Genomic DNA, 24,984 nt, shown 5'->3' with positions numbered 1-24,984 from the left:
AAATGTTAAGCCGCATGGAAAAGTTCAGATCCAAGGGTCAGTGAGATATAATTACTTTTTTTATATGGCCATTTGATATAATTGAAAGATTCAGAGAAACAAGTTTGTAAAAAAAAAAAAATTCAAACAAATGTAAATTCTTCTGCAGTTTTTTTATATTCTTTATTATAAGACCAAAAGAAAATTTGAATTTATAATGATGATTCATATGATTGGTGCTGCGGTGGTTGCTAAAGCTATTTTATCATTTCAGGTTTTCAATAGAAGTTCACTTGTATTTATTTTGACATTTTGTGACACAAACAGCAGTAATGATCCCCTTTTGACTGATATGTCAAGCTACAAGATGAAACCATGATTGCATATCAAGCATATTGAGACCTAGTCAGAACTTTGTGCGTATCAAAGTGGTAAATGCGCAAAAATATGTCATTGTATATATTTGATATTACTGAGTCTTCCACTGTATTTGCTGTCTAGTGAGGTCACTGTCCATCGGTGTCCTGGTGGTCCCAGTCTGGGCTTTAGACCAAGACACTTCATCCTCTGTCCCCACATGTAGCTGTCCAGACACTCTCGAAACACTTCGAAATTTCTACCTGCACCTAACACATCTGCTCCCCTTACTGTCCATCCACCTTATCTGAGGGGAGAGAGAGAGAGAGGTATTTTTATATAGCACTGTTGAAAACTGATCTTCAAATATAATTCCATTATAACGCACCTTTAGGGATGAACGTCAGGGAGCTGCTGAATATTCAAAAGCGAGAGAGTCCTTTGGCTGGTCCATCGTTCACAAACTCATGGCCTAGTCCGTTACCACACTTCCCACAATGTACCTGAAACAGTTCGTGTTCCACAAAAAATGCAAGAAGAACGCATTACGCACACATTGCTGTGTAATGCATTTCATTTAAGAAAAGCATCATAAATAATCCATGGTATAAGCAACTAACTATACCCTGATGACCCTTGACAAGCCAGTCCGAGTGTATCATCTGCATGAGCCTACCTTGTATGCCCCCGGTCTCTCCTGATGCTTAGACACACTGTCATCATTAACAGTTTCTGTGAAAGCTGGCCATGGGGACGAGTGTTCGTACTTAGACCTGCTGGAAAAGAGCTGGTAGCCACATTTGGCACACACATACACACCTGGGTAGAAGGAGATGGGGTCAAAGAGAGGTCAGAGAGTAGAAGCAGCATAGTGCACAAACTCTTCTTTTTAATCCATGGTATTCCGATGAATTGTCATTGGTAAACTACTCATGTATTGACATATTTAACTGCAATGTATTACTTTCCATTATTACGTATATTTCATTGTATTGATAATTATATGTGCAGGTGTTTTTGTCTAAGTCCAAGTTCCCTTTTACGTGGGATTTTGTAACAGTTGCGTAATTAATTATAAAATGTAGTCTAGGTTTCAGTAGGCTACCACCGTCTGTTGTACAGTACAGGAGCTAGCTCTAAATTATTATGCAAGAGTACAGTGCAACATTTTACTAGATTATGCATAGTTTAGCGCACCCTCTTATCGAAACTTTCTGATAGTTGTATAGATATTAAGATATGATCGATATTGGACATGTCGATGTCTTGACCTAAATAATCTGCTAGTTATGACTTCGCTTCCAGCACTACGGGAATAGACAGCTTTTACAACATTGCAACGCTAGCGAGAGCTACTAGCCTAGCATAAGTAGGTTTTAAACACTGACCTGGTTTAAAGTGGTCTTTAAAGACCTCTCCACCGAAAAAAGAACAAAACGACATCCCTTCACTGGAAATCTACCAGGCAGAGAGTTCTAAAGATTCTATTTATAAGGGACCACCTAGCTTTCAGAAGGCAGCCACTGAACTTCAGGTAGCACTACTTTTTCGCAGAAAGCTCAGCCAAGATCACATAACAACTGTCCAAGTTTGTTCCTACATTATACCACAAGGTGGTAATATTTCCATAGTACCAGAAACTAGAAAGGGTAACATTTCTCTCATAGACTTATATAACTAGACCAAGCTAGATATATTTTTGTTTATTTTGAATAAGTATGCATACTTATTATGAAGAGATTAGATTAAAAATGTATTAAAAAACAAACAACATACATTTGTTGCTGCTCTTTTACTTAAGATTTCACTCATTTACTTACTTAAGATTTACACAAAATACTAAGAGTGAAGTGTAGAATGAAACAGGGTTCTATTCAGGGTGCGAATTACGGGGGGGAGGGGGGGGGGGTGTAGCCTATACTGTGCACATGACAATAAATGTCTTTGACTTTGAATAATTCCAAAGACAGATATTCTCAAGAACAGAATTTTATTTATTTACAGGATTCATCTCTTCATATATTCCTAACATAATCTTAAAATGGTAATTGTTAAAGAGCTATGCAGGTTTTAATAAATGTTCAAGGTTAAATGGATTCTGGAATTTCTTGAAATATCCTACCCACAATCTTACCATGTATATATTAAGGAGCCATCATAATGATAAAGCACATTTCTAAAACTGTTGTTTATTCAAATTTAGGTTAATTATGGCCACAGGCCTAACTGTAATGATGCAATATTGACCATACACCACTGACTAAGAGAGCCTTACAATTGTGCCTTACAACTGTGCAGCCTTAGAAATGTGTCTGCAATGATAAATAGCTACAAATATAATTGCTGCCCCTGAGCACTTTCATAATAAGAAACTAAGGGATGGATATTTTGGACATGTTTTGGATGTGTAAACTGACACAGGGCTTTTCAGACACGGTATCTTTTTGAAGGCAAAATTATTTGTTGCCTTTCATTGTTTCCCAGCAGGGAACATATCCCGAAAACATGAGGTTCCGTGCTCAGTCTTTTGATAACAAACAAAAGGGAAACCACTATATTTTCCTGCCAAGAATAACATGCAAACAATGGTGACCAAAAGCATATTTCTGGTACGGACAAAATAACAGCCGTAACCCACCCCCCTCCCCTTATCAATGGTTGCCTGGCTGTCGGAAACATATGTCTGGGGAATGGATGTATTGGTACTGAATTGGAAGTCCACAGAAAGGTAAACGCATGACAGTTATTATAAAATACTCATTTACATGCAACCTCATTCAACATACAAACCTGAACCAGAACAAAGTGGCAACTGCATATCCTGTTTGATTCAAGCTAATGGAACCCATCATCTGAAGATCAGTTTAATGTGTTTGTGCCGTTGTTTGGACTGCCCTCTTGGACCACCTCTGTGATGAACAGGAAGGTTGGCCATTTCCAGTCAGACTCCTGATAAGTGTCAAGCTCCATCAAGAGGCATTTGAACATGGGTTCAACTATTCATAGGGAGGGATTGACAGATCCATAGGCCTACATGTTATTATTATCCTTATTATCACTTTGCGGTATTTATACCTCTCCTGGAACGTATAACTACAATATCTTTGACATGTATATTATTGTCATATGAATACTATAGGCATGAATCATAAACTGCATTGCAGCTTAATTAAATGTTTTTATGTAATTCTATCGTGAGTCTATTGCATAACTATGCGTATGAGACTTCACTGCAGTGGCAATAGTGCTGCTTAGAGTAGTGTACAACCTGACGTGTCTGATAAAAAGTGATAGTTTGACAAGAAGCAGCAGTTTTAAGGCAAGGGCAAATATGCAAAAGATTTAACTACCATCCCTGTGTTTTGAATTGGCGCATCCACAACAGACGTGGTACTGTCAACTCGGTTAATCTGGATTACAGTTTTGCTCTGCAGCCAGGACTCTAATAATCAGATTATTCAGCAGTCGTTTGGCACTTCTTGAAGGGGAAGGAGAAGCAGAGCAGGCTAGTACGGCTTCACGTGTCTTCGGTGTCTACGCAGAGTGGTGTGATGAAGAGGATTCATTTGTATCCCCGAAAGTCTATGAATGGGAGACTAGATGGTACTAATTATGATGTAGCCTGCATGTCGTTAAGGTAAAACACGATGAACCGCTCATTGATTCAACGCAAGAAAAGTTAAATTACGATTTCTGTACCCCAGCTCTTGGTAGGCTATGTGGTGCATAGCTGTGCAACATTCATTCAGAGTACAGCACTTTCCGCAGTGCATTACTGTCGCCGCAACAGACTTCCGACCTCGACGACTGCGATTGGACTTCTTTTGACAGACTTGTCAATCAATTTGAAGAATTACATGTTGTTCTTCCTTAGACCAACTCATACAATTCAAGGTGAGTTTACTAATGTAGCCTGGCATTCTTGAAATAACTAAGAGGAACTCTTTCACAGGATTTCAGCATGGAAATGAAGGGAGGTTATCAATCCTTTTGAAATTGTAGGGGCCATGCAGGCCTATTGTCTCTCTTAGCACAGGTTTGGAAACATCAAATAGTAACTAAATGGCTGTGGTGCACGATAAATAGCCAAAACATTGGAGAGCATGGCTGTAGGGGAGAGCGGGGTATGTTATCACACTTTTCACACTGTCTAACATTTACTGAGCACCATACATCACAATTATATAAATATCATACCAAATGAAAGAAGGAAGTCCTGGTCACATATGTTGTATTCATACCATTTTCATATCTTATCTCATTAGGGAGTTGTAGACTGTTGAAAAGAGAATGTACACTTGTGACAATTTGCGGCATCGGCGGGTAAATTGTCACACTAGATTATCTAAATATAAGAACACAACTACTATATTGTGAATATACATTTTAATTTCTAAATTCAAACCAGAACTGGAAATATAAACAATCATGCCTAGAGAATCTGGAAAAACAATGATTTCAATCCAAACAATACACATTTTAATCAAAACACATTAAGTGGCAAGACCACTTTACATTGAACTTTAAACTCAAACGTTCTCTGGCTTGCTCATAGATCCATGATAACTGGTGATTATCCCATCAGATTATTCGTCTGATATAGAGAAGGTCCATCAATTAGACATCGCCCGGTTAATCCACAACCCTCTGATCTCAGCGGCTATAGAAATACTGTGTGCAGTGCCGGTCCTTCCTATAGGTGACATAGGCAGGCGCCTAGGGCGGCATGAAGAGGGGGGCGGCAATTTCCCAAGTGCATCCTTTTAAATTAACCCTCCCACCCTCTTTGAGACGCACTACCAGCAGAGGGTGCCATCCCTGAAGGAGGGGGGGAGGGGGGCTAGACCTTAGACCCTAGGGCACCAAATGTGCTAGGACCGGCACTGACTGTGTCTTACACTTAGCCAAAGTGTGGGTCATACTTGGACAGTGGAGAGAGAACAGGAAGCACAGGGATCCGAGTGTGTGTGGGTGTCATACAGGTCAAGCAGGATACTTCGAGACAGCAAAGTGCAAGAAATTAGCATCCATGTGGGGTGATACACAGTGGATCATCTGAATTTAACCCAACACTGCATTTCTGCATCTGTCACCACCATCAGAATATGTCAGAAAATATTCTAATAATCCTACAAGGACATGCTACAGGAAACTCACATGAAAACAACTTGAGTCAGAAATCAGGTAGGCTAAAGGCATTGGCAGGATGTGTTGCTCTTTCAGGGGTGTCGAGATTGACCACTTATGACCTGCTTTAGACTTCTCTGGTCTCACTAAGACCATTAAAGTCAGTCCTCCTCTTTTCATCTTCACCTGGAATCCACTGCTGAACCTCTTGTGTTGCTTCTCCCTGGCTACCCAATTTAGGACTGCTGTCACTAAGAGCATTAATGTGGTTTACATCCTGAGACTTGCATTATTTTGGTCAAAATAAAAACAGAATCAAGATTAGAATTTGGTTTTCATCTTTATTTGTTTCTCAGAATTGGAAAAGGTTGTTAGGTTTGCAGGTTGTTTGGAAATTGATACATTGGTTGGTTAGAAGATTCAATCTAATTACCCTAATTGGCCTTAATACCATTGTTTTAAACAAAGCAAGCGTCCCCTGCACCTTGAAGAGTTTGTCAACATGACTGTCCTCTTACGTACTTCCTGTTGCAACATGATAGATCTGTTTTCATATACCCAACATGCTTGACAAGGCCATCTTAGAAGTGAGGATTCAAACATACCTTCACACACCGTTCATCACAATCCACACAAACATACAAAACAAACATACAAAAATGACAATCATATCCCAAATTCAGTTGGAGTCAGGAGTTGGAGTTGCAGCCATCTAGAGCATCAGTAACTGTCACACTCCCCAGCTACCTGTCTCTCTTCTGTAAAAACAGTGGAGCAGGCCTGAAACCCAGCCAAGCCTCTGCTGACTGAGACGTTTCTCCAGCCAGGTCAGCACAGAGGACTGATCTCAGTTGAACTGTGAAGTAGAAATTGATCAGGCTAATGTAGGGACATGGCTAATAGATTAGGCTGAAGCAGGAGGCAGGGGGTGAGGCTGAGCTCTCACTTCTGGCTTGCTAATATGTTAGCTGGCAGACTGGTAGTGGGCTCTACCAGGGCATAGTCAGAATTTTATTTTGGGGGTGTCCCATCTTAAAATGAGGGGGCATAAAAAAACTAAATGAGGGGGCCTAGACCCCCTCGTTATGCCCCTGATTGACTGTACTATGTGTGTCTGAGTGTGTGTGTGTGTGTATCAGGACTTTCAATGTCCCAATGATAAAGAGTAGCATAGCTCCAGACATGACCTGTATAAGAATATATAAATAGAAATGATTTGTCGCTTTTAGTGGATTATGTGAGCCCAGCACAGCTTTGTCTGATAATAATTTGTCAGTTGAGGGAGGCTGAACTGTCTCACCACAGGTCATTCAATCAACTGTCACTACTTGTGACAGTGTGTTTACATGTGTGTGAATGTGTGCATTTTGCAAACAATTTGTGTGTGTCTATATGTCTGTGTGTGAATGTGTGTAACCCAATGAAAATTGGGTGGCCCCAGTTTTAAGCCTCTACATGCACTGTCATAAAGCCTTTTGAAAATATGGAGATGAAAGGGAATCCACATTTTGTCAGGTAGTGTCTAGTCATGATGATGTCCACCATGTTTCTGTTGCTTGCTATAGAATTGGCAATGATTTGCTAGACTCTGGATGGACGCAGCAAGGCTCACTTCCCCAAAGGACAAGTCATTTGCACAGTGCTTATGTCTAATGGAAGGGTTTTAGGAGGAAGGAGGCTTCATCATGGGGCCTTTAACTGTTCGGCAGAAACACAGCCAATACCATGATTTTGTTCTACCTGTGATTTGGGTATGCAACGTATTTGGTGTGTGTTTGTGAGAGGGACTAATAGACAGCAAGAGAAATGTGACGTTTGAGATACTTGCCCTCTTTCTGTCCATTTGTTCTTCTGTTTTGTGCGAGTGCCAAGTCAAGTTAACGATACTGTATAAAAACATTCATGTTGTTTATGGAAATATAAGGGAGTGTGTGTTGTGTTTGCATTCATGTGTGTGTACAAGCATTAAAGCCATGTGTGTATTTGGGTATGTGCCTATATGCAACTGAGTTCTCATTTCGAGATTCTCATTTCATATTATCTGCTGGATGTCCAGTCTCCTTACAGAAGAGACACAGTGTTCTGCACCATCAAACCTCTGCTAATGTTCACCACCACCATTGAAAAACAGTTTACTGGTGTATGTATTGTCTTAAAATCCTATCAAACATTTTCTTAGAATCTCCACAAAGAAAGAGCTTTTAATTTTTCCACTAAGAAGATAAACGCTCAATGTCTCGTTCAGCAGAATGTCCAGAACATTGTCTCGCAGATGAATAGAGAAAAAAAGTAACAGAACAATAGAAAGACACAAGATCACCTGAACTTTCTATCCTTGCTGTTTACACTTTGTCACTCAACATGAAAGATGTACGACCAGCAGGATTCTGATTCATTTTCTCATAGCAAAAATACAATGTACTTTTTCCAAGTATTTTACAGCACATCTCCTAGGCATTTATTAAAGCCACAGAAGGTTCCAGAGCTTTCTTTTATACAGTTACCTGAAGCTCTATCATCAGATCCTCTTTAACCCTGTAATCTTGTCTGCTAATTTGAGATTAGGGGTGTCTGATTGGGATTGACTACAGGATTAAAACCTTGAGCACTGGCCTACTTCTCCGATTATTTCAGCGGTGAGAAAGGCCCACCCAGCTCCGGTCTACCACCTCGGGTCAATTCATGTTATCACCCAGACCTAGCACTGGTCTCCACAGCACAGATCGAGAATGCTGGGGAGAGGATGCTTTTGGTGAGAGAAGATGGAAAGACGTGGCCGTGGGGGAGTAGAAGAGATAGTGAAAGATGTGAGGAGAAAAATAAATCAGGTAAGGGGGATGTAGTGGAAATAAAGGGAAAACAATAGGGGAAATGAGAGGAAGTTCTGTGGTGTAAGGTGAAAGGAAAATAGAAATAGGAGAAGGAGAGCCGAGGAGAGCAGACTGAGGCTGTAAACTGGCTGTAAATAGCCACTGTGTTGACAGGCTGGCGATGACTGGATGCTGTGGGGGCGGAGTGTGTTTGTCAGCAGGGTACGATGGACAGTCCTGCAGGGCAGAGCTGGAGAGCTGCCCCAGCAGTGTCTGTATCCTGAAGGCTTCTCACTGTTATTGGTCTATTCTGTGAAAATACCAGTTGGAATGAAAATCAGCAGCTACACTATCATCAGCATCAATAAGGGTGATATTACTATTGTCTGTTTATTGGTGAAAGAGAATGTATATGAACATTTGTGTGTTTCTCTGCCTTTTTCCTTAGGGTTTCAGGCTGTAAACCTTGTCGAATGACTATGACCTGTGGCCGTCTGTTGGTGGATATGTGTCCTTAGCCTGAACAGGGAGGCACTTAATGTGACAAGATGGAGGAGAGCGAACTCATTTTTAGCCTTAACCGACAGGACGAGGGCCCAATGGTGGCCTTCTCCAAAGACAAAGCTGGGTCTAGGCCAGACCCAAGCCTGGGATTTGAGTTGGGTCTGGACCTGGAACAGCGGCGCCACTCCAAGACCTTCCATGTTCCCCTTTCCCCCTCTTCCCCAGGCTCTCTGGTGGACCTGTCAACATGCTCAGCCAGGCTCTTCTCTAGCACTAGCTTGGTGAAATCCTCGTCAACTGAACTGAAGTCCAAAGAGACCGGCTCCATCAGACCCAAACCTCTCCTCAGCTTGGTCAAGTCCCTCTCGACCGAGATCTCCCGCTATGGCGAGCCAGAGGTCAACCTCTCCAAGTCAGACTCCAAGCTCCATATGCACCCCTGGAAACAGCTAACTCAGCCCAAGCTTCCAGAGGCCACTTCTGGAGCAGGGACAGCGAGTAAGGAGGATGCCTGGGTTGACCTCTCACCGACGGAGCCCCGGGGGAGCTCCTTGATTGCTGAGTTTGAGGACACACGTAGGAAATTCTCAGAGGCCATGCAGGACCCCCTCAGTATGCTGAATAAAATCATGGGGGAGGAGAGCTCAGGGAGTCCCAAACAGAGAAGGTGTACTGGGGCAGGGGACTCACCTAGCCCCTTGGCCTGTGCAGGAGGTGGGAGTGGAAGTGGGAGTCCCTTGAACAGTGAGGACGGTAGTCTACACACTCAAGGTCCCAGGTGCCGGAAGAAAACAGAGAAGGAAGTGAGGAGCGTGTGTGAAACGCCCCTGAGGACACCCAAAACAGCGGCTCTTTCCCCAGAAACCCCCCACCGAGGACACACACGCACACCGAGCAGGGACAGCCACTTTGAGATCTGCACCTATGGGGATGTGATTGAGGTGGTGGAGGTTCAGGGGGGATCCGAGGAGGCCGACGTCCATGGGAGTTCCCATCCGGTCAGGGTTCCTGGGGCTTCTGTGCCCCGTGGCTGGCTCTTCCTGGTGGGTCTGCTGGCTTACGGCTTCTTTGTGCTCCCCTTGCCGTCCTACATCACAGGACTGTCTCTTGGGCTGGCCTGTGGCTTTATGCTGGGGCTCCTGGTAGTGCTGGTGCTGACCCCTCGACAGTCAGCGTGGTCGCCCAGGAGCCAGGCAGAGGCAGGGGCTCGTGAACATCACAACCAGCCCTCCACCCCCCTATCTGGGGCAAAGAGGGACACTGAGGTCCTGGAGGTGAGTACGGTAGTGGGCACACAGATACAAACACATTAGCTCAGGCACAAATTCTAGGATAGATTACATAGGTTTGCAATCAGGACGCACACTCAACACACACACGAACAGTGCCAGTCAAAAGTTTGGACACATTTGGACTTTTTGAGTTTTGATTGGTACTGTACTATTCATTCATTCAAAAAATACAAGCAAAGCATAATATTCATGGATGTTGATCTATCTTGGTGTATGAATGCGAGTAAGAGGCAATGTCAAGGACAAGTCTTGTCCTGAGCTACATAACAGCTACAGTGTGCTGGAAGGAAACCTTTGTTTCAGTCTAGCCAAGAATGAATCAGGCCAGGTGCTGATTTGTTAAGACTGAGGGACTTAAAGAGACTCTCTTTCTCTATCCTTTGCTTTTTTTCCATCCTTCTCAGTGATTCCTTCATCCTGTGTCTAACTTTTTATTTCTGTCCTCTCTCTGTATCTCTCACTCGCTGAGATACAAGCTCTAACTTGTAGAAGAAAAAGAAATACAAGGTTCCTCACAATGATATCTGATATTCACTTTGGTCAGTTTCTGGATTTGACTCACATATCCCAGGAGCTCAATCAGTTGGGTTCAAATCTATAATATTTGTGTTGCTCCCTGGCCTAGTACTGTAGGTGAACAGATGATTCCAGTGAGGCAGATGAATGCGACAGCATGGCCACTTAAGCCCTAACCCAGAGTTCTATCTCCCGAAATACATCACAGAGAGGGGGAAAGATCTGATGTAGATAGCTTCAGGCTTATTTACCTACAGTAATGCTGATTTGGCTCCATGTGATGCACTGAAAAAAGAACCAGTGAACGTGAGAGAAAAGGGGAGCTGGCATAAAGCAGCATGAACGATTAAGTTGAACTTTATTGACACGCTAATCAGATAAGTGATGTGGATGATATTGTTAAATGATTCATTTGAATATACTTCAAATGAATCACATCACTTCAAACCGCTCACTAAACAAAATACATTTACAAAGAAAATGTACTTGACTCATTCTGAAAAGGAGTTACATTTATTGAGATGGTTGAGAGATGCTGAATGGATGCTCAATAAACTATCAAATGTTGAATGACTAATGAGTACCCCTCAGTTTGACCATAACTAGCGATGGCATATCAGCATAGATGCAGTTTCCTAATAATAATTCCTTCATTGAATCTACAGATAATCTCCAGGGCACTGTCCAAGTAAAGTCTTAGCTAAGCAGATCCCAAAAGCTCTCCAAGACTCCCTCAGCCAACAGTGCGAGTTAGTTCACTCAAGGTGAGCTCATCAGTGGAGCAACATACAAACAAACACATACCTACTCTATCTGACATCCTGCAGCGCTGGAGCCAGTGTCCTGAGGTCACATGAGGCAGATGTATTCTGCTCTGTCTCGCGGAGAGCACGGAAGATTTCCTATCACGCTTCAGTAGCGTTGAAATTATTCTGGGATGCTTCAACACAGTTTGGGTTTCTGGGACGTGTTCCTGTGTTTTCTAATGTTGTGGACAACAAACATCCGTGTTTGGCTTGCTTTAAACGCTGAAACCATAACTCTAGCCTGATGATGTACTGTGTGTGTTTACAAAGGGCTGGATGAACGAGATGAATGCTTATGACCCCGAGACCTACCACCCATCACTCACCCACTCGGTGTATGCCACCCTGGACGGCAGCCGGCTGCACCTAGCGTACCCCCGCACCAACATACCCCGGCAGGCAACCTTTGAAGAGCACTCCCACGAGGCCGTGTTTGTACGCTCACGCACCTACCAGCTGGCAGACTGCAAGGTCAACGCAGGCAAACACTGATGCAGACACACACAGAAAATCACGCACATTCAGAAACTGTGTGTGCACACACCTACACACTCATAGGTTTTCCTGCCCTCCCATCCACACACACAAAGATTTCTGCCAAGGGTCAGGTGAACATGCACCCTTGATGGAAAAAGAGAAAGACAAAAGAGAGAGCATGAGGGAAAGACAAAGTCACCCGAACCCTGGACCTTCACTATTCACATTGTGTCATGACTTTGTTAAAAATAGATGTGCTAAAAGCACGTATAACACTGAAAATGCAGCTTTCCCTGTCATCCTTTGAAGCCAGGATGAGAGGTACCTGTAGAAAGGGAAGTAGAAACAATGAAGACAAATTGTTTAAATGAAAAAACAAATCTGTCAATAGATTTCTTTCTTTTCATCATCTTTTTTTATCAGGTCTCTCTACTGCCCCCTGTCCTTGCGCGAAAAAGAGTTTGGAACAAGAAATATCCCATCTGCATCATACTGGCAGATGGAGAGGTGGAGGAAGAGAGCCTGATAGAGGGACAGGAAGAGGAGGAGAGGACGGACAAACAGATGTTCCCTGACACACTCTCTGACTTGCCCGTCATCCTTTACCTGTTTGGCCGTACAGGAAGAGAGAAAGAGGAGTGGTTCCAGCACTTCCTATCTGCCTCCAGGCCTGAATTCAAAAGTTGCCAGAGTAGAGAGGGCTCCAAGTCTGGTAAGAAAAAAATCGTACACACGTCCAGTGTTGCCATAAAATATGTGCCACACTCCTTTCCTCTATCCCCTTCTCATTTTTCTCAATTCCTCTTTTTTTTCCCCTCTCCAGAAGCTATGAGCAGTAAAGGCTCTGTCTCTGGGAGTACTGAGGACCTGGTCCTTCCAACGGGCCTACGGGATCTGGCAGGGGGCATTAAAGAGAGGGTCCTGTTGGACTACAGCTCCTACATGACAAGTCTCGTTGGCTCAGAGAGCAGCAGTCCAACCCGCAGCCCCTGCCACAGCGACCACGGTAGCCCCACAGTCCTCAAGAGAGTAAGTTCACAGAAAAAACGAATCTGTGACTTGATTTTATGTAAACCTCAAGAGCCTGGGATTATTATTGTTAAATGCTAAATTAAATGCTAAATTATTGTTAGACACTCATATCTAGATATCATTTTACTTCTCAGTTTTTGCCGAGTCATGTAGCCTCAGTAATTCTATAGGATTTGACTGTGGATAGCTGATGGAACAAGAAATATCCTACAACGCATTACCTCAACATTTCTACAGATTTCACCGGCACAGCACTTTTCAGTGAATCAGTGAATCAGCAACTTAGTGTTTTTCACAAGTTAGCCTGTGCTTGTCATACCATTTCTCATCTAAACCGATATTGAGTAAATTCACTAAATCAACACAGCTACAGGCTACACCCTGCCATGCTCAGCCAAACAATCCATAGCATGCTGAGTGGACCAAATGCCAAAATCTTAAGGTGTGGAAAATATCAAATATCACCTGGCGAGGGTATTTATAGTGCAACAGTCAGGGTAGGAAGTGTACCAACTACCTAACTGTTAATCTGGTCTTTGATGTCTACTGGGTTGGACCGCCTGTGTTCTCACCTTATGTTCTCAAGGACAGCTACATGGTGTATAGCTGCTGATGGAATCAGATGTGTTTCATGCCTTGAATTATGTATATATTTGTTTCTTTAAGTTCTTTTAAATATGCTGTGATGTTAATAGGAGAGTAGGTACACTAATTACTCACATCTTAGGCGATCTTAGGAAAACGTTGTTTTCATTTGCACAACCCCATGCCGCCTACTGTAGACAGTTTTGTGGATCTGGGTAGACCATTCACAGATTGTTCAGGGTCTGTCATGTCTGCCCTCTCCTCCTGATCCTCCTCAGATCCCCAGTGAGGAGGCTTCTGCTGGGGGCAGCTCTGCAGAGGGCCAGACTGCCTGGGTCAACTCCCTGGTGGGACGCATCTTTTGGGACTTCCTCAGGGAAAAGTACTGGGCTGACCAGGTGGCCCACAAGATCCAGAAAAAACTCAGCAAGATCAGGGTGCGTCTTGTGGAAAGGAAAAGGAAACGTAGATGGATGGATGGATGAATGGATGGAAGGAAGGAAGGATTGGTGGATGGATGGATGAATGACTGGATGGATGGATTGGTGAGCGATTGGTTGAATGGGCTTTTTGACTCATAGATGACAATATAAGCTTATACATTTATTGACAATTATACTGTTGAACACAAGGTCAACGTTATAATGCTGATCCACCCACATGTCGATAGAGGTGGAAGAGAGGAAGGAGGGAACCAAGAGAGGAGGGGGGGAGGGAGAGAAAGTAGGTAGGGAAGAGAGATGAGAGAATGCGGGAGAGGGGATGTAGGAAGGGAGAGAGAGAGGGGAAAAGGAGGGAGAAAAATATGGGGAGGTAGAGAGGAGATAAGAGGAGGGGAGGAAGGAGGGAAAGAGGTAGGGAATGTTTTGCAATTCCTCCCTGCTGTACAATTTTCCCTTGTTCTTGCCTCCACCACTTTCCCTGTCTCACACACAGGCAAAACAGTTGTACCAACCACACAGTTGACGCATATCCAGCTCAAAATGTCAACTGTAAGAGTTACTTCAATGACCTTCAATTTAAACTCTGGAACACATCATAAACAGAGCATTGTCCTCCCTATGCTGTTTGTCCCACTTTAGTTGCCATACTTCATGAATGAGTTGACCTTGGCTGACTTGGACATGGGCATCTGCATGCCCCAGGTACTCAGCACTTCCAAGCCATCGCTGGACCACCGAGGTAAGGCAGGGTGTGTGTGTGACTGGATGCATTCTTATGTATCTATAGTATGTTTTCATGTGTGCCTTTGAGAGTGCATGTGGGAGGAAGCACAAGTGTGTGTGTGTGCTCTCAAAATCAATCTACTACTTCATACATACAGAGATAAACGCTGCTTATCCAAACACAGAAGTCCCACAGGTTGTGGCTAGGGCACACTTTAGTTTTTCTCCACAGGACTTACTCATCCTTTTACGATTAACTCAACCAGACAGAATACCATTACAGTACACATGGTAATGCCATTACCATGTGAAGTGGTCCCTGGCTCATGGAAAGACAACCCAATAGCTACGTCCTTTAGTTATTATTATATAAATTGATGTTAAATTAAAGAAAAATACACTATTTTTCCTGAGGTTGATATATCACACTCATGTATTGAATAGTAGATTCACATGCCTGTTTCTCTCTTTCTCTCTCCTCTGCCAGGCCTGTGGCTGGAGTTGGAGGTGGTGTATGCAGGCTGCCTGCAGATGACCCTGGAGACTAAGATGAACCTGTGTAAGCTGGGCAAGGAGAGCGGGGCAGAGGCCCACAGAATCCCAGAGGCCCGCCAAGTAGGGTAAGACACAGTCATCCTGTTCCTTCCAGATGGCACACAGTACTCTGAGTCTCTCTGGATCTCACTTTGTGTGTGGGTGTGTGTGTGTTCTAGTTCCAAACCCAGGCTGTGTGTGTTGGCTGATAGCGATGAGGAGTCCTCCAGTGCTGGGTCATCCGACGAGGAAGATCTACCTCCCTCGGAGCCTCAAGGAACCCCGGGAGAAAAAGGCACACCACCATTGGCTGATGGGTAACATAAGATCAAATAAGAACCCCTGACATGAATTTAATGCTTATGGAATGAACTTACAAAAAAACAATAAAGACCATTCTTTCTACACCTTCACTAAGACCTTTAATGGACACCATTCCAAATTGAATAACTTTTATTAACAAAGGTACTGTCATAATAAAGGACAAAAAACACTGGAACATGCCACTAGAAGAGCAACACTGTAGTCTCCTCTCTGATGCCCCTCAGACATGGAGGTAGCACCAGTAGAAAGATCCTGAGGTTCATGGACAAGATCGCCAAGTCCAAGTATTTCCAGAAGGCCACGGAAAATGAGTACATCAAAAAGAAGATTGCAGAAGTATCAAACATGCCGCTGATGCTGACTGTAGAAGTTCTGGAGCTTTCTGGAACCTTGGCTGTCAACATACCACCGCCCCCTACAGACAGAATATGGTACTTGGAGCACAACACAGTACATTGGAAACTTTATTTTATTCATTTACCATAAATTTTCATCCAAAGCGACGTACAAATAATGCGGATACAGTCCTATGGGTCAAACTGAAACGTGTGCTATGTTTTTCTCGTTTGTGTGTGTTTGTGTCTCTTCCAGGTACAGTTTTCGCGTGCCTCCCAGGTTGGACCTGCGCGTGCGCCCCATGCTGGGAGAGAGGGAGGTCACCTTCACACACGTCACAGAATGGATTGAGAGAAAGCTCACATGTGAATTCCAGGTCAATCCCCCTACACTGCCAATACATCCAATTACAGAAACACAACTCAAAATTCATGAGGTAGCCAAGCTAAGTCTCACTTCTTTGCCAGCCTCGTTCTGTCCTGCCCTCTCTCAACCATAACTGTTGTCTCACTGCCGCCTCCAGAAAGTGTTTGTGATGCCCAACATGGACGACCTCTACCTCCCCCTAATGACCTCCGGCCTGGACAACCCCCCGCCATCCCAACACTCCCCTGCCCACTCCTCGCACCATTCTTCGGACGAGTCCCAGGAGTTTGTTTCAGAGTAGCATCACACAATGGCCGGGAATGGAACTGCAATATCCTCCCCTAACGTGGGTCCAGCATGGGTTCACTGATAGTGGATTCTCCAGCAGATGTGGCTCGGCGTTGCCAGGACAGTTGGTTGGGACTCTGTTACAGGGTTGAGGAAGTGTGTATGTACTGTGTAGCAAAGCATGCAGACACAGGCCAGAGTAGCATGGCTCAACTCTGAGAACGAGAGGCATGATGGACGTCGCTTGCCATGTTCTGCTATAGCACCCCCTACAGCTTCAGAGGAGGGAACTGACACTAGTTAAATGAACTGGGAGCTGGGATGCTTCTCTTCTGACTGTGTATTCTAGTTCATAATTCGGATTCCTCTCTGGTAGTGGATTTGAGTAGCAGGACTCTGTCTGGTACAAGAGGCTTACTGCTCTGTTCTAATGGCACGTTCATGCTGATGATAAGACCAACATTTTCAAACAAGTTGTTTGAATGCAAGAAGAAATGGTGTCCCCAGGAGGACTACTGCCCCACTGCATTTATGATCTTGAACTTCCTTTTCTTTTCTTCCCTTCTCTTTTCTTATCCCCTACCACCCCCGTTCCCCTACCCAGCCACCCTTCACCTTGCCAGTATTGACTTTCAGTCTGCATGGATTCCTTTGTACAGTTTAATTGCTCTTAATTCTTAAGACAATAAAGAATGTATCCGTTTAAAGTGTTTTTATTCAGTGTGTTGTGTAGCGAGATAGAGCAAATGACCTAAACCTGGAAAAGCAAATGTATTCTTTTCATACAGAAATACATTCATGTAAAAGATATTGGACTATTTCTTATTTCACTCACAAAGCAAAGAGAGATACACATTAGCTGTTGTAAGACTGTTTTAATGTTTTTGTACGTGTTTTCAGTGGTAGAAATCAACCTATCTAGGACTCCTCCGACACTGGTTCTGGTATCTTCATCAGGTCCTTCTTCAAGGGACCCTGCAGATCACAAAGAGGTCAGGGGTTAAAGCTACACACATTTTGCACAGGGATGTTCTATCAACATAGAGGATTGAATATCAGACCCCACTGGACAGCTCACAACAGTACAGATGCACATAAACACACAGACTCTCACACATATACACACTTCTCACCAGTGTCTTACCTTAGACATGAACAGACTCTGAAACACACACACTACACTCACCATGAAGGCCCTCTTCTCCTGGGCAGTCTGGAAGCAACCGTGACCAAACTTGGAAGTTGTGTCAATGAACTTGAGCTCAATGGTCTCCTTAGACTTGCGAGATGTGTGTACCAGCATTGACTATGAGACAGACACACAAACAAGTTAGCCTGGTTGAACCCTAGCATGGTTAACAAGCAGGTTGGTATTTGTCTTATTACATGATCACCCTACCATTATAGGTTAAAGTCACAGAAGTATGGTATTCTAACTATTGTATGTGCATTTAATTTCCCATTTTTACAAATGTCCAGCTCTCTACATAGAACATGGTGGTTTTCTACCTTTCTCAGCGTAAGGACACGTTTCTGGGGTCCCACAACACAGCCCTTCATCATCAAGAAGTCGTTTTTCACTTCTCCATAATGAGGGAAGCCTCCCTGCGGAGAACAGGTAGGGAGGAGAGGAGTAGGTAGACCGATGAGAGAAAAACAAACAAACATTAGCCTCAATAGAGAATAACCCCAATTAATTAACCCAATTTGCTCCAATCCCATTTTTTGCAGAACAGAGGTCCTGTTCAGGTGATTTGTACCAAGGGGTTGATACTCTTCTGGCTGGTGTCAAAGATGGTGGAGGCGTTGTTGTGGATCACTTTCCCATCCTGGACGTGGAACCCTTTTCCAATGCGATAGATCTGTAGACGCAGGGCAGCCTTTAGATAAACTTCACCCACTCTCAGAGACACTGGTACTATGTGAAAACCCTTAATAATGTGTAATGAGTTTTAGGAAAGCTTAAGAAATCTGTTAATTGACTTTGTTCTGTCAAGTAGATTACGTAAATAAGATTGTATAAAAACACAATAAATCTTCTCGGTCATCCATCTATGGTGCTAGGTTGTAAGACTGGCCTTCTTGTTGAGCTCAGTGCGATGGTTGTAGCCCTTCTGGCCGGCGCGGGCAATGGTGTAGGCTACACGGGCAGGGTGCCAGGCTCCAATACACGCCACCTTGCGCAGGCCTTTATGGGTCTTCCTTTGCAGCTTCTTGACGTGCCAGCGGCTGGTCACTCCTACAAGAGAACACAGGTGAGGACCCAAGGCCAAGGTTATGACAAGGTTATGAGTGTAGTGTGTGTGTGTTTGTGTGTGATGTTTGCACATGGCACACACTTCCACAAAACGAATTTCATGCATTCAAAGAAACAACCGTCAAACGTTCTTAAAAAGGATATACACATATGACCACCGCAGCGTAAACATATCATTCCTCCATCGCTGCTAATCCCCATCACAGCTGCAGGGTAGCTGTTGGCCCCTCCTACCTTTCATGCCGTGACCTTTGGTGACCCCGATGACGTCGATCATCTCGTCCTGGTAGAACACGGAGGCGACAGGGACGGCCTGCTCCAGGCGCTCCCTCGCCCAGTCCACCTTGTCTGAGACGGTGCCTCCGTTCAGCTGCACCTCCATGACGTGAGCCTTCTTCTGCTTGATGGGCAGCAGGCGCACCTGGAGTGTGTATGTGTGTGTGTGTTTGTGTGTGTGGGAATGGGTGGGGGAGGGGGAAGGAGCAGGATTCAGAATTCAGGGCTCAATTACTGCACTATTTCCACATACACGTGGAACAGTGTGCTGGTTCTTTCTTATGGATCCCCATAAACATGCTGTGATATGCTTTCATACATGCTTTTTCTTCAAAAACCCCACACTCCTACACATGTAAATACCCACAAGAGTACTTGCACAAACACACACACATAGTGGTGTTTATTACCAACATGTCCGTTCCCCTGTGGCTATTTTCCACGTGCTGCCAGTGTCTGCCCTAAAGGATTATTTTTAAACTGCCATTTGAAACTCCATACTAGAGCACTCCTCTCTGACACATAGGGGTGGAAAGTGAGGTGGACACATGCATTTGTTTGCAGTGGAGGGGACTGCAAGATTTAGAATGGATGGTAGGAGGAGGAGGATTTCTTTCCAATCATAAGGATAATTCCTCCCCACCCTTACTCTTTCCAAGAGGCTAGGCTAAGGTTGGGGTAGGGTAGTTGTCAGGTGTGTGAACCCCCAGGGATATGGTGGTGTGTGAATCATTCAACACAAGTCTGTCACTATGCATCACTGATGATAATATAAGGGATGAGGGAAATGGATAGTTACACAGTAGATTGTATCACTGTTTGAATGGGTGTAAGGAAAAGTTGTTCTTGGACCCTTGGTCGAGAACCAACATTTGGGAAGGAAAACTGTGATTCAATTTCTGACCACAGTGGGATGTTACTCTGAAACAAAGTCCTGGGACTCAGATGGGAAGTTTTAGGGGGCAAAATATAGAACATTCTAGACTGACTCCATAGATTTTAAGTGAGCTTACCTGAGAGTGCACAAGGACCCTGATGGCTGAGCAGTATTTCTTCATCGCAGCAAAGTCCTTCTCCAGCTGCTTCTTCCCTGTCTCGTCTTGCCACTTCTTGCTGTACTTGGTGAAAGCCTTTTTCTTGCTCTTGAACCTGGAAGAGTTGGGGAAGGTAAAGTTGTGCTAACAACAGTAGTATCAACTACCAACCATGGGCGTATCTAGCCCTATTTTGTGGGGCTGGAGCCCACAAAATAATTTTTGTGTTAATTTCTCTACCTAAAACCCACTAAAGGACACTTTTTAAAAGGATATTTTGAAAAGATTATTCTGGGGGAACATGCCCCCATACCCCCTTAGTTTTGTTGATTTATCTAGGGGCTTAGCCCCCCCAAAAGTGGGAACCTAGATTCACCCCTGCTATTAACACACACAAATACACTACTAAGTCACATACACAGTACAAACACATATACCCACACACACACACCAGTTTTTGTAGTATCTGCGCTTGCACTCGTCACTCATGTGCTCAGCGAAGATGGTTTTGAAGGCGCGCGGACCACGGATGGTTTGGATGTAACCCACAATGCCCACTACAATGATGGGCGGAGTCTCAATGATGGTGACCGCCTCTACCACCTCTCTCTTGGACTGTTCTGTGAGGGGGTGAAGCAGAGACAGGCTCAGAAGAGAAAAAACTCCCAGAAGACAGAGAGACAATGGATGATGACAGAATCCCAAGACAATACCTGGAGTGTAGCCCCACTTAATTGATGACTGTAGAAACCCAGACATGTATTGAAAGTCACATGTTTCTTAAATACCCCCACTAACTTTGATGAGGGACTCGAAAACAACTTGAAAGCCCTTAAAAGGAGTGCATTCAGACAAGATAGATCTACTCTGGTTATTCCCCAAAACTATGAATGCAGGAATGAATCCCTTCAATGTTTAACCTCACCAGTAACCCTACTGTTGCCCAGGGTGTACATACTTAGCCCAGTGCGATGCATCTCCCTGAGGATGTGGGTCATGCCAGCCTTGTACCCAAGGAAGGCGGTGAGGTGGACGGGCAGGTTGGGGTCATCCTTGGGCCATGTGCGGGGCTTCCCTCTGTGCTTCTTGCTGCGCTTGTGGGGCAGGAAGCCCATGTGCCCATGGCGCGGAGCGTGGAATTTACGATGAGACTGGAGTAGGAAGGTGAAGTTGTACACATATTTACACATGCTCACAACCACTTGTTATATACAGTATGTCCCATGTTGGCATGGGGAACATATGTCCTGGTAGACCATCTATTTTTACCATCATAAATAATGTACATGAAAACCTGCGCTCAATATCAGGTCAGTTAAACAGCCACCAACTTGATTTTTTATATTAATAGCAAAGTGAAATCTGGACCCAGATCCTTTTCCTGCCAGTGAGCATTAGAGATACCCCATTCACAAAACCACTATTCATATGTTTATGTCCTCTGAGTACCCTACACTCATGTTCGCCTGGCAAAGTACCAAGAACAGATGTCAGGAAGAGTCAAGAGACAGAGGAGGGGAGCTGTATTCTGAGAATGAATGGCCACGTCTGTGTGCCCCCCTCTTTGGCCCAACGGCTTCTCTGCACAAGTGGCAAAATTTGTTGTGTGTCTTCAGTTTGTGTGTGTTTTTCTTTACTGTGTGTACACACACAAACACTATCTCACTTGCAGACATGAGAGATAGGGAGCACGACCACTTGAAAGACAAAGTTGTAAAACTGAATGTATTAAATTCCATAAATTACACAATTTGAATGGAAAGCTAATCACATTCTTATTAATGTAAATTAATGTAATTATGACAGGCTGTCATTATTTATAATTTTAAGTCCCATAAACTTCATGAAAAGTTACAATAATAATAAGAAAAGGTTTACTTTTGAAGTACAATTGGAACTACTTGTCTGAAGGTTTTTTTGAACTTGTATTAGTCATACATGTACCTTTGCCAAACAAAAAATAAACATTTTCCTGACGACCCCATTGCAAACAACTACTTACGGAAACACATTTTAAAAATCCCAGAACAAACTTAGAAACTAGAATAGAAGGTTGAGAATTGAATGAAAACACGAGAACTCAGAGACTGACACTACGAGTAAAAAAGCAGACGCCATTGCACTACTACACTGCACGTGGTCTCCTCGAAAACAGCCATGACAAGACAACTCTCTCCCACACTCCTCACATCCTCACCAAACACACCAAATCAACTAGAAAATCAAGACCTATAGTCACAAACACAACTAGAACCCTCTCACTAAGCCTAATGGAGAGAGTGGTGTCCCTGAGGGGAAGAAGAAAGGCACATGCAGAAGAGAACTGACCATGTCTGTGTGTGCCGTCCAGGCGAGGGACAGAAAGAGACAGGAACAAGTGCTGATGTAAGGGTTATGCTTAAGATGATACTCAGTTTAGGGGGCTCTAATTTGGTGACTGGCCCAGTTAAGGAGTCGTGTTCGCTTTCAAACAAGCCTCTATCCCAAGCCTCTATGCCAAGACTGGGGAGGGGGAGAAAGGGGAGTGGGAGGGAAGGGAGAGAGGGGGGCACCATAATACTAGGCTGGTCAGGTGGTGAGGCCATCTGTGTGGAGGGGGAGAAATAAAGAGGGATAGAGCGTGTAACACTACACCACATAATTTACATCTACAGACTTTAAATTTAAGTTGTATAATGACATAAGGAAAACAAAAAATCAGATCTGAACTTTATGCAACTGAGCAGCCCTTGCTTTGATATATTCTCCCGCCATTTAAAGTTACAATCCCTAGATTTGTAGATCCCATCCATTTAGATTGAATAATGTAGCCCTATTGATGAAGGTGTACATTTAAATACTCATTCTTTAGCATCGTTTTATGAACATGCAATTGCTGGACAAATTATTCTACAGATTTTACAATTAAATTGTCTTAATCCTTTACGTACATCTACTGGACACAGTAAGAATTACACAACCTTCTCCCACACTGACCTTTTACCTTCGAACTCTGCTATCAAAAAAAGATAAACATTTATAAATATGTAATTGGGAATCAACTTATGTATATAAAATATGTATTAAATAAACTCTCATCAAATGGTATTAAATGTGACTGTGTAAATGTGTATATTTTGAATTTTCGGATGAATGTTCATGACCTCTATTCTCCATGTTGATTACTACGCGCATGCGCAACCTCAAAAAAAGCAGAAGAGGTCGAATAGAAGGGACTATTTACTATACTGCTGAAATAGAGCGCAATGCCTCAAGATTACGATAAAGATGCTTATCCGGAGCCTCCTCGGAAATCTCCAGTTGCGGAAAAGCAGACGTCTCTTCCCAATCCAGCCCTGATCTTGTCCAAGCTATACTACTATTCCGTGGACTTGCCAGTGACCACTGTCAAAGGTGAGCTACCTAGACTAGCTAGACTACAGCTAACACGCTAAGTATTTAAGCCATGTATCAGACTGTCTTGCTTGAATCAGTGTGTTATTAATTCCGGAAGAAAAAAAACATATAGAAAACAAGTCACACGAATAATCAATCGGTCGTATGGTAAAGTATTTTGGCTCCGTTTACGTGTCCCCCACCAATATCTGTTACTAGCGCTATGCTAGCTCACCTCAACTAGCAATAGTTTTAGAGTTCTGGGCCTATCAGCTTGTGCAGTTAATTGGAGATAGCTTGTTTGTTATTGTTGTTGCATGTTCACGTTACATTTATTTTCAGCAAACTGCAAATTACTTCCACCGAATGTATTTCAGATCAACACAACTCAGACACCTATGTATACTCTTGTCTCTTAATCTAGCCTACCCAGTATCAGATAGTCTAAACATAAACCTCTTTGGTCACCGTTTAGGTTTTGCTGAAGCAATTCAGTCCAATCACAAGTACTACTACTACCACCAGAATTTCCGTCGTGTCCCTGAACTGACCGAGTGCCAGGAGGGAGACTACCTGTGCTACTATGAGGCAGAAATGCAATGGAGAAGAGACCAGTAGGTTTTTAAGTATTTTTTAACTTAATTTTTCTTTCTTCCAGGAGGGGTGTGCATGCTTTACTTGTCCTGCAACAACATACCTGTAATGTTATTTAGGCTGAAGAGACATTTGTTTATTTTAAACGGTTGTGGTTAGTGCAGAGCGGAAGTTTATGAATTGAATGCACAATGGATGTGTAAAAGTTATTTAAATTGCCTAACAGTTGTGTTGGGCAAAGGCCCTGTTAAATACAAATATAAAGCTAATTCCGCTGTATCGAAAAGTAACTTGTCGTTTCAAATGGTGTATTTGTGATCTTTATAAACTCTAAGTGCTTTGTTGTTACTGTGCCCTCTTATCAGTAAAGTGGACCAGGAGATTGTGAAGGTTGTTCAGGAGCGTCTGAGGGCTTGCCAGCAGAGAGAGGGCAACAGCTACCACCAGAACTGTGTTAAGGAGCTCCAGCAGTTTGAGCAGGTGGCCAAGGCCTACCAGTCACGCTGTACGTACCACCAACAGTCCTCACACTGATATGCACATGACTAGTTGATGAAAATGTTATTCGTGAAACCAATGACAGTCCTCATGATGATGTGGACTGGTTAGAATAAATTACCAATGATGAATATCAAGCAACATCTGTAGCTGTCCTGTTGCAAAACCGTAATCCCTCTTTTCATTGTAGATGGGGATCTGGGAGCTTATGCCAGCGCAAGAAAATGTTTGATGAAGCAGAAAGAAAGGATGGTGGCAGAGGCACAGAAGGCCTAGAAACTCTTACCGTATTCCATGTATTAGATGTAAAATAAATGTTTATGGGCTCTGATCCTCCATTAATTCAGCAGTATTACTTGGTTTGCTCATTTCAACGTGTAGCCCTCATTTATAACCGCACTGCTTTCCACACATGCATCCACTCATGTACATTACTTGAAATGGTAGTATG

The 24,984-nt window shown here is 43.5% G+C and overlaps 4 protein-coding genes across 4 annotated transcripts; 2 read left to right on the top strand and 2 right to left on the bottom strand.

Annotated features, from left to right (window-relative positions):
• Positions 1 to 140: 140 nt before the first annotated feature.
• LOC124479021 (methionine-R-sulfoxide reductase B1-A-like) lies at positions 141 to 1,973 on the bottom strand. The gene is made up of 4 exons (XM_047037483.1): positions 1,725 to 1,973; positions 1,013 to 1,155; positions 725 to 839; positions 141 to 643 (listed from the first exon to the last, which is right to left on the bottom strand). The coding sequence occupies exons 1-4, from the start codon at positions 1,777 to 1,779 to the stop codon at positions 624 to 626; spliced, it is 333 nt and encodes a 110-aa protein (XP_046893439.1). The 5' UTR covers positions 1,780 to 1,973; the 3' UTR covers positions 141 to 623.
• Positions 1,974 to 3,020: 1,047 nt separating this feature from the next.
• On the top strand, positions 3,021 to 17,210 carry LOC124479009 (testis-expressed protein 2-like). The gene is made up of 13 exons (XM_047037464.1): positions 3,021 to 3,064; positions 8,098 to 8,291; positions 8,722 to 10,051; positions 11,662 to 11,862; positions 12,292 to 12,580; positions 12,692 to 12,897; positions 13,764 to 13,922; positions 14,568 to 14,667; positions 15,139 to 15,271; positions 15,365 to 15,502; positions 15,734 to 15,940; positions 16,101 to 16,221; positions 16,369 to 17,210. The coding sequence occupies exons 3-13, from the start codon at positions 8,822 to 8,824 to the stop codon at positions 16,510 to 16,512; spliced, it is 2,928 nt and encodes a 975-aa protein (XP_046893420.1). The 5' UTR covers positions 3,021 to 3,064; positions 8,098 to 8,291; positions 8,722 to 8,821; the 3' UTR covers positions 16,513 to 17,210.
• Positions 17,211 to 17,359: 149 nt separating this feature from the next.
• LOC124479016 (60S ribosomal protein L3-like) lies at positions 17,360 to 22,501 on the bottom strand. The gene is made up of 10 exons (XM_047037478.1): positions 22,395 to 22,501; positions 21,025 to 21,217; positions 20,518 to 20,686; positions 20,046 to 20,181; positions 18,991 to 19,177; positions 18,578 to 18,738; positions 18,260 to 18,361; positions 18,009 to 18,104; positions 17,686 to 17,805; positions 17,360 to 17,474 (listed from the first exon to the last, which is right to left on the bottom strand). Exons 1-10 carry the CDS (start codon positions 22,395 to 22,397, stop codon positions 17,418 to 17,420), a joined length of 1,224 nt encoding a protein of 407 aa, XP_046893434.1. The 5' UTR covers positions 22,398 to 22,501; the 3' UTR covers positions 17,360 to 17,417.
• A 712-nt stretch (positions 22,502 to 23,213) lies between these two features.
• ndufb10 (NADH:ubiquinone oxidoreductase subunit B10) lies at positions 23,214 to 24,875 on the top strand. Its single transcript, XM_047038873.1, has 4 exons — positions 23,214 to 23,459; positions 23,917 to 24,055; positions 24,401 to 24,540; positions 24,724 to 24,875. Exons 1-4 carry the CDS (start codon positions 23,312 to 23,314, stop codon positions 24,807 to 24,809), a joined length of 513 nt encoding a protein of 170 aa, XP_046894829.1. The 5' UTR covers positions 23,214 to 23,311; the 3' UTR covers positions 24,810 to 24,875.
• Positions 24,876 to 24,984: the final 109 nt, after the last annotated feature.

This window comes from Hypomesus transpacificus, chromosome 17 (assembly GCF_021917145.1).
Source record: "Hypomesus transpacificus isolate Combined female chromosome 17, fHypTra1, whole genome shotgun sequence".
Classification (NCBI taxonomy): domain Eukaryota; kingdom Metazoa; phylum Chordata; class Actinopteri; order Osmeriformes; family Osmeridae; genus Hypomesus; species Hypomesus transpacificus.
Note: the sequence above shows the minus strand (reverse complement) of the source record. Positions and strands in the feature narration are given on the sequence as shown.

Coding starts and splice junctions, on each gene's coding strand:
- LOC124479009 (XM_047037464.1), top strand. CDS start 8,822: ATGGAGGAGAGCGAACTCATTTTTAGCCTTAACCGACAGGACGAGGGC. Junction 10,052..11,661: donor GGGACACTGAGGTCCTGGAG/GTGAGTACGGTA, acceptor GTGTTTACAAAG/GGCTGGATGAACGAGATGAA. Junction 12,581..12,691: donor TAGAGAGGGCTCCAAGTCTG/GTAAGAAAAAAA, acceptor TCCCCTCTCCAG/AAGCTATGAGCAGTAAAGGC.
- LOC124479016 (XM_047037478.1), bottom strand. Junction 20,182..20,517: donor CGCAGATACTACAAAAACTG/GTGTGTGTGTGT, acceptor CAACTCTTCCAG/GTTCAAGAGCAAGAAAAAGG. Junction 18,739..18,990: donor CAAAGGTCACGGCATGAAAG/GTAGGAGGGGCC, acceptor GTTCTCTTGTAG/GAGTGACCAGCCGCTGGCAC.
- ndufb10 (XM_047038873.1), top strand. CDS start 23,312: ATGCCTCAAGATTACGATAAAGATGCTTATCCGGAGCCTCCTCGGAAA. Junction 24,056..24,400: donor ATGCAATGGAGAAGAGACCA/GTAGGTTTTTAA, acceptor CCCTCTTATCAG/TAAAGTGGACCAGGAGATTG. Junction 24,541..24,723: donor CAAGGCCTACCAGTCACGCT/GTACGTACCACC, acceptor TTTTCATTGTAG/ATGGGGATCTGGGAGCTTAT.